This window comes from Eumetopias jubatus, unplaced genomic scaffold (genome assembly GCF_037043125.1).
Source record: "Eumetopias jubatus isolate StellerSeaLion01/CBP00866 unplaced genomic scaffold, mEumJub1_p1.0 scaffold_10, whole genome shotgun sequence".
In the NCBI taxonomy this organism is placed as follows: domain Eukaryota; kingdom Metazoa; phylum Chordata; class Mammalia; order Carnivora; family Otariidae; genus Eumetopias; species Eumetopias jubatus.
This window is the reverse complement of record NW_028274816.1, coordinates 114,817,363-114,830,172: the sequence shown is the minus strand read 5'-3', so window position 1 is coordinate 114,830,172 and position 12,810 is coordinate 114,817,363. Positions and strand designations below refer to the sequence as shown.

At 50.7% G+C, this 12,810-nt stretch overlaps 1 protein-coding gene across 1 annotated transcript; it reads left to right on the top strand.

Annotated features, from left to right (window-relative positions):
- Positions 1–481: 481 nt before the first annotated feature.
- MKS1 (MKS transition zone complex subunit 1) lies at positions 482–12,658 on the top strand. The gene is made up of 18 exons (XM_028109356.2): positions 482–573; positions 972–1,081; positions 2,288–2,358; positions 2,990–3,145; positions 4,425–4,522; positions 4,698–4,826; positions 5,093–5,197; positions 5,857–5,965; positions 6,503–6,559; positions 7,851–7,893; positions 8,154–8,219; positions 9,605–9,675; positions 10,002–10,071; positions 10,172–10,279; positions 10,933–11,066; positions 11,589–11,671; positions 11,758–11,855; positions 11,949–12,658. Exons 1-18 carry the CDS (start codon positions 494–496, stop codon positions 12,038–12,040), a joined length of 1,680 nt encoding a protein of 559 aa, XP_027965157.2. The 5' UTR covers positions 482–493; the 3' UTR covers positions 12,041–12,658.
- The last annotated feature ends 152 nt before the right edge of the window (positions 12,659–12,810 follow it).

Genomic DNA, 12,810 nt, shown 5'->3' with positions numbered 1-12,810 from the left:
ATATATTTTCATGTCTGAGTGAGTGCCAACGCCTTCCCTGACTCCTTTGGGGAGAATGGGTGCATTCTGTGAGTCACATCCACCGATTTTGAGGGCAAGGTTTCCGAGCATTCAGTGGAAGGCAGTGTGGCGTGGTGAGAAAAGGCGAATCCAGGACTCAGGTCACCTGGGTCCTGGTCCCCATCGATCTACATGAAAGAGGCCGATGGCGCTGCCTTGGTTTCCTCATTTGTCAAGTGCTTCAAGTCCGGTCTTGGGTGTGAGCGAGCTTTGTCGCCCACGTTGTAAGCGGTGACCCCGCAGTACCCCAACCTGACCGCGCTTAGGCGCTCTGCCGTGGGCGGACCCACTTCATGCGCGCTGCGGCGGCTCAGTGCCGGGAACCGTAGGTTGCGCGCGCAGCACCGGCCGCCTCCCGAACCCCGCGTCCCTGTTGCTAGGGCAACTGGGGGCGGTGCGCTTTCCGGCGCTGTCGCGGCAAGTCGCAGCTGTCATGGCGGAGACGGTCTGGAGCACTGACACCGGGGAGGCCGTGTATCGCTCCCGGGACCCCGTGCGCAACTTGCGCCTCCGGTAGTCGCATCGTCCCAGAGTCCTGTGCTTTTATGCTCTCAGATAATTCGAGCCTGAACCTCACTTCTTGTTTGCTGAGTTCCCACTTGCGCTTTCAACCCTGATCTCCGCCTCCTGGTCTCCCCGCGTCTCCCTCACTTACCCTCAACCCTCTCCACTCACGGCTTCCAGACCTACCCACGCCCTTTTCAAGTCTCTGCCCGTCTCGAATTACTCAGAGCTCTGTACCCAATACACTTACCCGCACTCTTCCCCTTAAGACCCCCGGCCGCGCTCCTGTGCACCCAACACACCTTGGTAGCCCCACCCTCTTTCTTTTGTTTCCCCCATGTTTGCTCTGTGTTCATCTTCAGGTTGCGTCTTGTAATGAGTATTCCGGGCTTTTCTTTTCCTGACAGGGTCCACCTGCAAAGAATCACATCCAGCAACTTCCTCCGTTACCAGCCTGCTGCCCAGCCTGGGAAGGACCTCATAGACTTGGCCACTTTTAGACCTCACCCAACTGCCAGTGGGTGTATGGTGGTGATGCGGCCTCTTAGGGACCTGGGGGAGGGCCTGGGGCGGTAGTTGCCTTTTAAGACAGAGTAGACCCAGATTTGTAGTCTGAGAAAAGGCATAGAGAGAGGTTGGGTTCCTTGCCCAGGGTCACATGGCTGGTATATGTTGAAGCAAGGATTTGATCCCAAGCAATTTTAACTACTCATTTATGTTGTGTTAAGAAAATTGAGTAAGACATGATTCTTGCCATCAAGAGCTGATCCAAACTGTGGTCAAATGTAAAATAACAAAAGACTATACTTTTGATATGTTAAAAATCTGCCTGGCAAACTAAATACCGATTGTGGCATTTTTTCCTAAGAGAAAATATGCTCCAAACTCCTAATATATGTGTATACCAAACATATATGTATGTACTATACATACATATATACATAGTGTGTGTATACTGTATACATGTGTATAGTATATGTTACTTTAAATATGTATGTATGTTTATGCACACTACTTAAAACAATTTTAAAATTGGGGTCTGCTTGAAAAAGGTACATATTAACATCAACTGTGCTTTCGCAGTTTCCTTGTCTCAGAAGCCAGAAGAATGAGAAAGAAAGGACAGTGTGTTTGTGTTAAATCACTGGTCTCTCTGCATTTGTTGTATCTGTTCAGATATATTCCCTGGCGAGAGTGTGGGCTGGTGGGTTATGAAGCACGTGTCTCAAAAAGGCATACTCAGCCAAGAGTGTATTCGATTTGGTTCTTTAATAATTTATTTGCCTTTCCTCGTCTCTTCTGGTACTTGGTCTTCTAAGGTTACAGTGCTTGTGGTTCTAGACATACGGCTTCATGAACAGTAAAGACAAGAATGCCAGGGTTTTTTTCTAGCAAATGTGGACAGTTGGGATTGAGGAAGAGCTATTTAGCCTACATCCTGAATTTGACTCCTGACACTGAATTAGATTAATTCCTTGGAGCCATGACTTCCTTTTATTCAAATTAGAGTAGTAATTAAGACTTCTTGGGTCCTAATCCTGGCTTCTACATATATCCACAGCCTCTCTAACCTTTGTTTAGAGTGAGTGCTTAATAAATCCCCAAACTCCAGCTGGTTTTGTGGGAAATATTAGAGCAGGGACTTGGGTTATTACCAATACCACAGAGCAAGAAGTGGTGCCGATTTGACTCAAACGTTTGACTCACTCTGTGGTCTTTGGAGGTGGACACCGCTCAGAGGAAGAGGAAGAGGAAGAGGTCGTGATTGGGTGGCAGGAGAAGCTCTTTAGCCAGGTGAGCCCATGCCACTTCTCCATCCAGTTTACCTCCACTGGCTCCACCTCCTCCTGGCTGGTAGCAGGGAAGGATTCCTGATACGTATCGCCTAACTGATTTCCAGAAAGTTATAGCAGTTTATACTTTCCCCTGTTGTTTTTTTTTTTTTTTTTTAATTTTATCCATTTATTTGAGAGAGAGAGAGCATGAGCTGGGGGGGAGGGGCAGAGGAAGAGGGAGAAGCAGACTGTCCACAGAGCAGGGAGCCCAACACAGGGCTCGATCCTAGGCCCCTGAGATGACCTGAGCCAAAGACCAACTGAGCAGGCGCCCCACCCCTCTGTTGTGTTTAAAGGGCAATATAGCATAGTGACTGACACTACCCAGTTTTATGATCCTGGGTAAAACACTTTTCACCTCTGGGTGAAATCTGCCATCTATAACAGCAGAGTTGGGTTAGACTCTCACTCTGGTTCCCTTTAGCTCTAACATTCTTTGAATCCCCTGCCCTCAGTTAGTTCAGATAAGTGGAAGTTGGCTATGGAAACATGCCAAATTGCATCAGCTCTATAGAACTGATTTGATGAAACAGTTACAAGAAAAAAGTTTGACATATTCTCAGTAGATCTCTGTGTCCTTGTGACCTCAGTTTGAAGTAGATCTGTACCGAAATGAAGCAGCCTGTCAGAGCCCTTTGGATCATCAGTACCGTCAAGAGATCCTGAAGCTGGAGGATTCGGGCGGCAGGAAGAACCGACGAATTTTTACCTACACGGACTCTGACAGATACACCAATGTGGAGGAGGTATTTTTTTTTTTCCTGGAGCCCCCCATAGCTTCCTTCTTTCCCTCCCCTAGCTTTCTGGCCTCTGGGTTCTGTGTGTTAAACCAGAAGCCTGTTCAGACAGACAGCCTGTCTAGGAACTGCCTTGTGCTGCTGGCGGCCCAGCTGGAGTGGAGCGGGCACGGCCTTCAGGTGGCGTGGCTGGTGCTGCTTTTCTACCTGCTGGAGGGCCTGAGGGAGTGGGCTGTGTCTCTCATGGCAGGCCGACTAGAGACAGGGACAAGACTTCCTCCATGCATCAGGAGATGAGACAGCTGGGTGGAGTCTCGAACCATCTAGATAAAACTCATCAGAGGATGCAGCCACAACTCTGAGTCTATGGGTTTGAGGACGGATTCAGTACAGCTGTGGGGAGTGGCTTAGTGCTCAGTTCGCCTGTGCTCACATACCCTTAATATTTGCCTCGGTCCCTGTATGACTTGTTCTTTCTTAGGGAGATTTTAAACTCCTTGAGAGTAGAGCCTGTATTTTCTGATTTTTGTCTATGACCTTTGTAGCTCTGCAAGGAGCAGATATTAAATGAGTGTTTTTGAAAGATTGATGCTTATGCTAGGAAAGCGCTGGGTTGGTAGCATATAAAATTTGGGTTTTCTGTTTTAGAAAAGTCCATGAAATTAGTTAGTGCTGAAGTACCCATGGGAGGACTTTTCACAGGATACTTTGTATCCCATTTGGCTTCTTCCAAGTACCTGGTAACATCAGCATCTACCAGGCACACTCACCCAACTTTTTGTTGGTATGTACTCAGAGATTGCAGACTCATTTTATTTTTTTAAAAAGATTTATTTATTTATTTGAGAGAGAGAGTGCACGCGTTGTGGGGAAGGGGCAGAGGGAGAGAAAAAAATCTCCAGCAGACTCGGCGCTGAGCGTGGAGCTCGACAAGGGGCTCAATCCCAGGACCCTGAGATCATGACCTGAGGCAAAACCAAGAGTCAGACACTCAACCGACTGTGCCACCCAGGTGCCTCTGCAGACTCATTGTAATGTTAGCATAAATAAACTCATTTCTGAAGGATAATATGCTGCCAAAATCTTGGAACAAACCAAGGCGTGGTAGGAATCTTCTTTGGCTTCTTTGTGCTACTGCTTCCCTCCCCTGACATGTATAACTGTGAGGTAGCTGTGGCCTGTTAGATTCAGGTCCCAGATAAGGTTTCGGAAGCAAGACTTGCCTTCAGTACCTGATCCCACGGGGCCCTGACCAGATGGGTCACACAGGGCTGCTCTCTTTTCCTAGCACTGTCAGAAAATGACCACCGCAGCCCGGGAGGTGCCATCATTCTTGGTCGAACGAATGGCCAATGTCAGGCGGCGACGGCAGGACAGGCGAGGGATGTGAGTGCAAAGGAGTAGGGGGTTGGGGGGTCCTTCATAGTCCTTCCAGGCCAGTGTTTGGGTATGTCTGCCACCTCGAGCTTCCCGTTCTGCAGGAGGCCTCCCCCGGGTGTGCTCCCCCAGGTGCCTTCTTCGGGCTTTTCAGGGGGTGCCACCTTCCTGTGGTGTCTTCCAGGGAAGGTGGCATCCTCAAGTCACGAATTGTCACCTGGGAACCCTCAGAAGAGTTTGTCAGGAACAACCATGTCATCAACACCCCTCTTCAGACAATGTACATCATGGCAGACCTGGGGCCCTCTGGGAAGTGAGTGAGGCCCTCACTGCCCAGCTCAGATCCTCCTCTTCTCTCGTCACCCATCACCTACCCTGTTGTAGTCCCCCCCGGGGAATGCGCGAGGGAGGGACTATTTCTTCTTTTTCTTCTCAGTCGGACTCAGAAAAAGGTATTTGACTATGACAGTTCTCACTGTAGCCTCTGTCCTCTCTCCTGACGTGGGCTGACTACCTCTTCCTCTCTCTGGTTAGTGGGACCAGTGGTCCTGAACCTGGGTGTTGATTCCCGGTGTCTAGGCTTGGCTATAAGAAGTCTGAACATGTCCTCTGTACTCTGAAAGTGGACAGCAATGGTGTGATCACAGTAAAACCTGACTTCACCGGCCTCAAAGGACCCTACAGGTGAGAGGAAGAAAGGGGGAGTGGGGACTGGTATTCCTTCCCTTGGCTTCACTTCTTGCCCCGAGTTGAGGAGATTCTGAGAAAGTCCTTCATCTGCCTTGGTTTCTAAATTCCCAGCCAATGGTTCATATTCTGTTTTATAACAGACCCTTAGGATTCTGGGGACTCTGTTCTCGGAAAGTGGGCAGCTATACCAATTTGAAAGGGCTAACTTCAGTGGTGTAGTTAAGTGAAAATAATTCTCTGTGCTGCTGCCTGTAGGGACCAGCCAGAACAGGGTGGGATGAGCTCAAGCAGATCTCTTCCTCTGGCCTGACTGTTCCTACCTCCGTGTCTTACAGTAAGAGAACTATAATTAGAAATGACCGAAGCCCACCTGTCTGTTTTTCAGGCGAGAGAACTGGGTGTCGGGAATGTTGTGCTTTAGGGTTTCCCCATGACTTTGAGGCAAAAATGGGCCCCAAACCTATGTTCCATGTCCACTCCAACGCCCTTTCTGCTTTTCCACTTTGTTTCCCTCGCCTGCTCATCATTCTGGCCACTTAAATCCTCGTTTGCTTCGAGCGAGGTGTATGGCCAGTCGTGGTTTATCCCTGGACTAGGTCTGGAGAGACGCATCTCTTATCAGAGTTGGTCTTTTTGTGGCTTTGACCTTACAGAATGGAGACTGAGGGGGAGAAGCAGGAGCTGTGGAAGTATACGGTGGACAACGTGTCCTCCCTCGCGCAGCCAGAGGAGGAGGAGCGGGAACAGCGCGTGTTCAAGGATGTGAGAGCGACTTCCTTCCAAGCGCAGGGATGAGCCTGGGTGCCTGGGAGCTGAGACCGTGTCCGAGGTTGATGTCCGCAGTTGCGGGGTCTTTCTTACTGGCCCTCTCCTGATACAGGACGCATTGCTGACATATCAGACCGAAGCTTTTGATCATACTCTAACATAATAATAATAACAATGACCATTTATTTGAGTGTTTACCGTGCTCTGCGAGGCCCGTCACGTACTTTATTTCATCACTTTGAGGTGCATACTTTTGTTATTACCATTTTATAAATGAGGAGACTGAGATTGAAAAGCTAAGAAGTCTGCCCAAGGTCATGGGGCTTGTAAGTGCAAGAGACGGGACTGGGTCCCAGACCAGCAGACTCCAGAGCCTCTGTGCTTTACTTTAAAATGTCGGTGGCTTGGATGCTTCGGCCTCCAGCTCTCTGTCGCATTTCTTGTTACAGCATCTTTTCTCCCTCCCATTCAGAACTGACCCTGGTCTGGCTGGGGTTGCATCTTGAGTTTGCATATGGTTTGTTTCCTCAGCTTTATGGCCGGCACAAGGAGTATCTCAGCAGCCTCGTGGGCACAGACTTTGAGATGGTGAGTGGCTTGGCTTCCTGCAGCACCACGAGCCAGCTTTAGGCAGAGCATTCAGACCGTGACTGAGTAATAGCACCTCTCTTAAAGGACATATTCTTTATGTCAGAAGGAAATCAGAGACTAGCATATAGAGCATAGTTCTTATTATGTGTTTTAAAATATAGCAGGGGTGCCTGGGTGGCTGAGTCGGTTAAGCCTCCAGCTCTTGATTTTAGCTCAGGTTGTGATCTCAGGGTCATGAGATTGAGCTTGGTGTCGGGCTCCATGCTCAGCAAGGAGTCTGCTTGAGATCTTTTCCCTCTATGCCTCCCTCCCACACCCCCTCACCCGTGCGTGCTCTCTCCAAAAAAAATAATAAAATTAAATATAGCATATTGACAGAGAGCTGTTAATGAAAAAGAAAATGTCAGTGAAAAAGTTCTAAAAGGGCCACACACGTGCTGTGGGTGGCTTTCTCTGGGGTGGGGGTGGGGTTGGGAAGGTAGATGGGTGTTGGATGGTGAGAGGGGTATGTCAGAGATGTTTACTTTTTATTCCCTAAACTTAGTGGTTTTCAATTTTCATCAGTGGTACTGCATTCACATATTATATATAATTAATTAAAAAAAATATAAAGATGAGCAAGGTCTTCCTCACTCTTCATGCGGAGATTTTTCCTAAGTGCCCCATAGAGAGAGGAGGGGCATCATTTGTTTGTTAAATAGTTAGCGCTTAGACAAAACAAAATAATTTCAGTTATTCTGTGGTTCTGCTCTTTGTGCTCCCTTATTCCAGCAGTTCCATCCCTCAGTCAGGAGACAAGCATAGGATTACTCAGCGGTTTCCCTCTCTCTCTCCCTAAAAAAAATTCATTATTTTTGTATTGCATCAGCAGCAGATGTGCAGTGTTAAAAGGGTAGATAAGAAAACACAAGTAATTAAAAAGGAAACTCCCTAGTTCCTTGACCTCAGGCACCTAAAGGGAACGGGCCCCCGGCGTCCCACTGTTGGTAAAGGGCAGCTGTGCTTGCTTCCCTTGGCTATTCTTGTAAACTCTCCGTGCTTCGTTGCCCACCTCACCCTTTAAGTTATGTACTTTCTTTGCTGTTACAAACTTGAGAAATGAAGGAGACAGGTCGGTGGAGAGGGGTCTGGGCGGGGGCCGGGGGTGCGGAGGACGCGCAGTGACGGTGCGCGCAGATCTGGCCGCCAGCGCCGGGTCTTCCGGGGATTGGGGGACGCGCTGGAGGATGAGTGCTGACTCTCCCAGACCTCCTGACTCCTGATCCTGTTGCTCTTCTCTCTTCCTTAGACTTCCCCAGGTGCCCTCCGGCTCTTTGTAAATGGAGAGGTAGGTAAGTGCCTTGCCAGACAGAGATCCCTTGATGCTTGGGCAGGTGCCCCGACAGAGCTGCGAGGTAAACCTGCTGCACCCTGGTGGAGGCTCTGATTTGTCTGCCCTCCTTGGGAAACACAGTCATGAGGCTTTGCTGGAAGCGCAGGGAGTTCCTCGCGCTCAAGGGACTTGCTCCCCGAGGATGTAGGCCTTTCAGGACGGGGTTGCGTGCTAAGGGGGGGCAGGAGAATAAGCTGAAATCATTTCTTGTTTTCTTAGTTTCAGCGCAAGGCTATGAGTATGACAATCTCTATGTCCACTTCTTTGTGGAATTGCCAACCACAAGTAAGTAGTATTCCTGTCTCCTTTATACCCATTCTGACAGTTTTCTAGAGGCATTCAGTCAGGCTTCCCCACTTTTTTCAAAGATATTGGGACTGTCCTTTTCAAGGTCATAGATCACTTTCAAGTTGTCAAATCCTCTGACACCTCTGCATTCGCCCTACATGACCTCTCAGAAGCACATGGCACAGCTCACGTTTCCTCACTGGAACTCTCCTCTTGGCTTCTGGCTCCACACTCCTCTCTTCATTCTCATTAGTGACTCATCATTCCCCTTGGCTGTTGGCTTATTTGTTGGTCTCAAAGCTTTAGAGTGTCCAGGGCTGGGCCTGGGCCTCCTATTACTCCCTCTCTGTAGTCTTTCTAGGTGGTCCTATCCATCCTATGGCTTGAATACTACGTATATGTCTCAGACCTCTAGATTTCTCTCTAGCCTTGGCCTTTCCCCTGAACTCTAGGCTCATATCCAATTGTCGTTCCTGCCTAACATGACCCAAAGGACTCTTGATCCTCCCTCCTGCGTCAAACCCGCCCTCATGGTCTTCCCTAAGGGACATGGCAATGTCATTTACTTAGTTGCTGCTGCCAAAAACCAAGGAGACACCCTTGATTCCCCTACGGCCAGTCATTCCATCAGCAGTTCCTGTCGGCTCTGTCTTCCAAAGATATCCCGAAGGCTCCTCTCTTGAGCGCCCTAGACCAAGCCACCTCCATCTCCTGCCCAGGTCCATGAATTAACTTTCTAACTTACCCCTTGGCTTCTGTTACAGTTCCTTTGCCACAGACACCACAGCCAAATGGAACCTTTGGAAATGCAAATTAGTTGTATCTCTCTTGAGCTTTAAATGCCAACAGCTTCCCCTCCCACTTACAGTAAAATCCCAGCTCCAAAGCCCCCTGCCTCTCTCTCTATCCCTTCCAGCATACCAGTCATACTTTCTGTTTTCGAACATGCCAAGTTCATTTCCACCTTAGGGCCTTTTGGGGATCATTTCCTTTGTCTGAAACCCGTTCTGTCATATCTTTGCACGACTGAGTTCAGGTCTCAGCCTAAGTGTGCCCTCTGAGAAGTCCTCCCTCACCACCCGATCTAAAAGAGCCTGCTTTATTTTTAGTATAGCATCTGTCACTACCTGACAGCCTCTTGTTGGCTTGCTGTCCGTCTCCCCCACCACCTGGCATGTTAGCTCCTTGAGAGGTAGGGATCTCTTCTGTTTGCTCACCAACATATCCCCAGTGACCGGTCGTAGCACATAGGAGACACTCAGTATATGCTAAGTGAGTGATGGAGTGTGTGAGTGAATGAATGGATGAAGGAACTTTGTCTTTTTCTCAACCACTTGCCTTCCTTCCAGGTCAACTTACTATATATGGTCTTTGGCTTTCAGATTGGTCAAGCCCAGCATTCCAGCAGCTCTCAGGAATAACACAGACCTGTGCCACCAAATCCCTGGGAATGGTAGGGAAAATAGGAGGCCTGTCTGGAGGGGGGTGGGACTCTGAAGATGATCGGGCCGCCAGCCTGGGGAGCACTCAGAGTTGGGTCTGGCCCTTCTCTCTGGACTCTGCAGGGCTGCCTGGTCCAGGGCTTCCCTCTCTGTCTTTCTGAGGATGGTAGCAGCTTGTATGTGGATGCCCCACCCCCTCTTAGTCTCTTATTTCCATTGTGGGGGGATAGGTTTTCTTTTTCCCTTGTGAAGGTGTCAGCCGCAGGGAGAACAGATTCTCAGTGAGGCCTTGCCTACCCCATGACCCTAAGTATGAAATAACACTTCTCTTTTTTAGGATAAGGTGGCTTACTTCTCCTACCCATTCACATTTGAGGCCTCCTTCCTCCACGAAGACGAATCTGCTGGTGAGTAGCTCAGCAGGTCCTGGGCCCAGGCTCTCCTCTGGTGGTGCCCTCTCTTGGGGAAGGCCTCCTGTGACCTGGCTGCTTCTCTCACTTCTCCCAGATGCTCTCCCGGAGTGGCCTGTGCTCTACTGTGAGGTCCTCTCGCTGGACTTCTGGCGGAGGTATCGTGTGGAGGGCTACGGCGTTGTGGTGCTGCCCGCCACCCCAGGTGACATCTCGTCCCTGCCCTCCACGTGGCCCACGTGCCCTAGCTCCTAGGAATGAGACTAACCCTTCTAAAACATTCAGGATCATTAGGAATTAGAAGCATTTAACTTGCCAGGTCCTTTGCTCCATGAGAGCTAGCTGAGTGAGGTTGCATCTGACTCGGACGCTGAGCAGCCTGGGCGTCTACTGCTACTCCGAGCTCCCCTGTTTTGACTTGCGGCCTTGAGGGAAGAGCTCAGGCAGGGTGGGCTCTTGGCATCGTGTATTGACTGGATCAGCATTCGTTTTGAAATAAGATCTGCCGTCTCCTGTTGGGTGCTGGGCATTGTGCTAAGTGCTTCTCATTTAATTCCACCAGCCACTCCGAGATGTAGGCGTTACCATTGCCATTTTACTAGTGAGGGGAATGGGGCTCAGAGGGGTTAAGAAACTTGTCCTGGGTACGCAGGTCATAACTGGCAGAGCTGAGATGTGAATATCTAGCTGACTGATTTCCAAACAGGTGTCCCAGACCTCCAGGATCCCCTCACCAGAGGTCAGGTCGTCCCCCGACGAGGTGTTTCAGTGGTGGCTAGGCCTGTGTCATAGTGGGGAGTCAATGAGAAACCACATGCCCTTTCTGGCTGAGGCCCCACTCTCCTCTTTTTGTCACAGGCTCACACACCCTGACAGTCCCCACGTGGAGGCCCATGGAGCTTGGCACGGGGGCTGAGCTGAGGAGGTTTTTCATTGGCGGCTCTCTGGAACTGGAGGACCTCTCCTATGTGTGGATACCAGGAACCTTCAAGGTGCCTTTTGTCTCTGGGCAGACTTCATGCTGGGAACTTAGGTTCCTGTCTCTTCTGGAGAAGGTGGGGTCAGGGTTAAGCCCCCTTAGTTGCTTCATTATTAGTCCCTTCCTTTTTGTGGCTTCAGCTGGAGGTCACGGGCACATCTCGGGCCAGGTACAAACATCTACGCTGCTGTCCTAGGAGATCTCGGGAAATGAGTATACTTAGAGATTGCCCTGGTCCCGTCAGAGTTACTGGCCCCTCCTTCCAGCCCATCACCGAGGCTTTAGTCATCAAAGGCGGGGAGGATTGGCAGGCCACTTGTCCGACTGCTTATTCTCAAATGGGTTGGGGCGTCCCCTGATTTACAGTTGGGAGCCCCACGTTAGCCTTGAGGTGATGGAGTCTGGGTGCTGGAATGAGACTTCCCCCAGCAGATCTGTTCTCCGAGAATGGGAGTCAGAATGGGGGTGAGGTCCGCATGGTGCCTGGGGTCTAGAGCCCACAGAAGCCTGATGCTGTCTTAACTGCATGCCCCAGGGGGAGCGTCTAAGCCGCTTTGGGTTCCGCACTGAGACCACAGGCTGCGTCACCTTCCGCTTGCACTGTCTGCAGCAGTCCAGGTGAGTGACCCCGGCCCTCTGCCTTGGGGAGCCTTTCCCCTGAGGGCTGAACGGCACCTGTGGCCATGTGCTGGGCTTCTGTGCAGGGCCTTCATGGAGTCAAGTTCCCTCCGGAAAAGGATGCAGAGCGTGCTGGACCGTCTGGAAGGGTTCAGCCAGCAGAGTTCCGTTCACAGTGTGCTGGGTAGGTTTCCCTCCCCCGGCCACCCCTTATCAGCATGGGCCCCACTCCTCCCCACACCGCAGCAGCTGACCACTGCATTTGCTCCCCTTGCAGAGGCCTTCCGTCGAGCCCGGCGCCGCATGCAGGAGGCCCGAGAAAGCCTTCCTCAGGACCTGGTGAGCCCCTCGGGGACCATGGTTTCCTAGCTCACGGCGGCCCTGGCCCCCCACCCCCACAACCCCGTGCAAGAGGACAAGATGGATGATATGTGAGGCTGGTGCTGTCCGCCTCTTCATCTTTCTCCCCAGTGACCCCACTGGCCTGCTGAGAACCAGAAGAGCTGAGAAAGTCCCGGGCCAGACCCTCTGCCTAGTCTTCGGCAGGGCCAACCCCCTGCTGGGTAGCAGTACCGCTGGAGACCCTACGGTCCCCCTCTGCATGTTTCAGTTACTGCGAGTGGCTGTCATGACAGGGCAGGCTTGTTGGGTTAGCCCAGTGTGGGGTGACCCCACCGTTAGTTCTGTCCGCAACACGGCCTCTTCTCTGGCTTGTCTCACTGTCTTGAGGGCAGAGAGCTGCAGGTGCCCCCTGCTTCACAGCCTTCGCTACAAATGGAGGCTTAAGAAAGGAAGAGGAGAGAGATCTTGAATGCCTGGCCTGGGAGCCTCAGCCGCCTCTTTCCAGGGTAGGCTTGTCCTGCCGCTTGGGGCTTGTTGTGTTTGAGATATGAGTAAATGAAGGCTGAAGGCAGTGCCTAGTCCTTTCTGCTAGCCGGGTAGTATCTTTTATTGTATTTTTTGTACATAAAGACTTTTTGTACTGACTGACGTGTCGGCTGTTTTTCTGCTCAGGTTGCTGGCATGGCCAGGGTATTCTCCCGAACCTTCCCCTTTTCTGCTCTTTCCAACTCCAGAGTGTCTGGAGTCAGCCTGCAAGAGAGGCTTAGGGGTTAGTGCCAGTGAGGTCCTGGCAGTGC

Excerpts from the sequence above, each read along its gene's own strand:
- MKS1 (XM_028109356.2), top strand. The coding sequence starts at position 494 with ATGGCGGAGACGGTCTGGAGCACTGACACCGGGGAGGCCGTGTATCGC. Across the intron at positions 5,966-6,502 it reads AACAGCGCGTGTTCAAGGAT|CTTTATGGCCGGCACAAGGA; the intron begins GTGAGAGCGACT and ends TTGTTTCCTCAG. Across the intron at positions 7,894-8,153 it reads CTTTGTAAATGGAGAGGTAG|TTTCAGCGCAAGGCTATGAG; the intron begins GTAAGTGCCTTG and ends TTGTTTTCTTAG.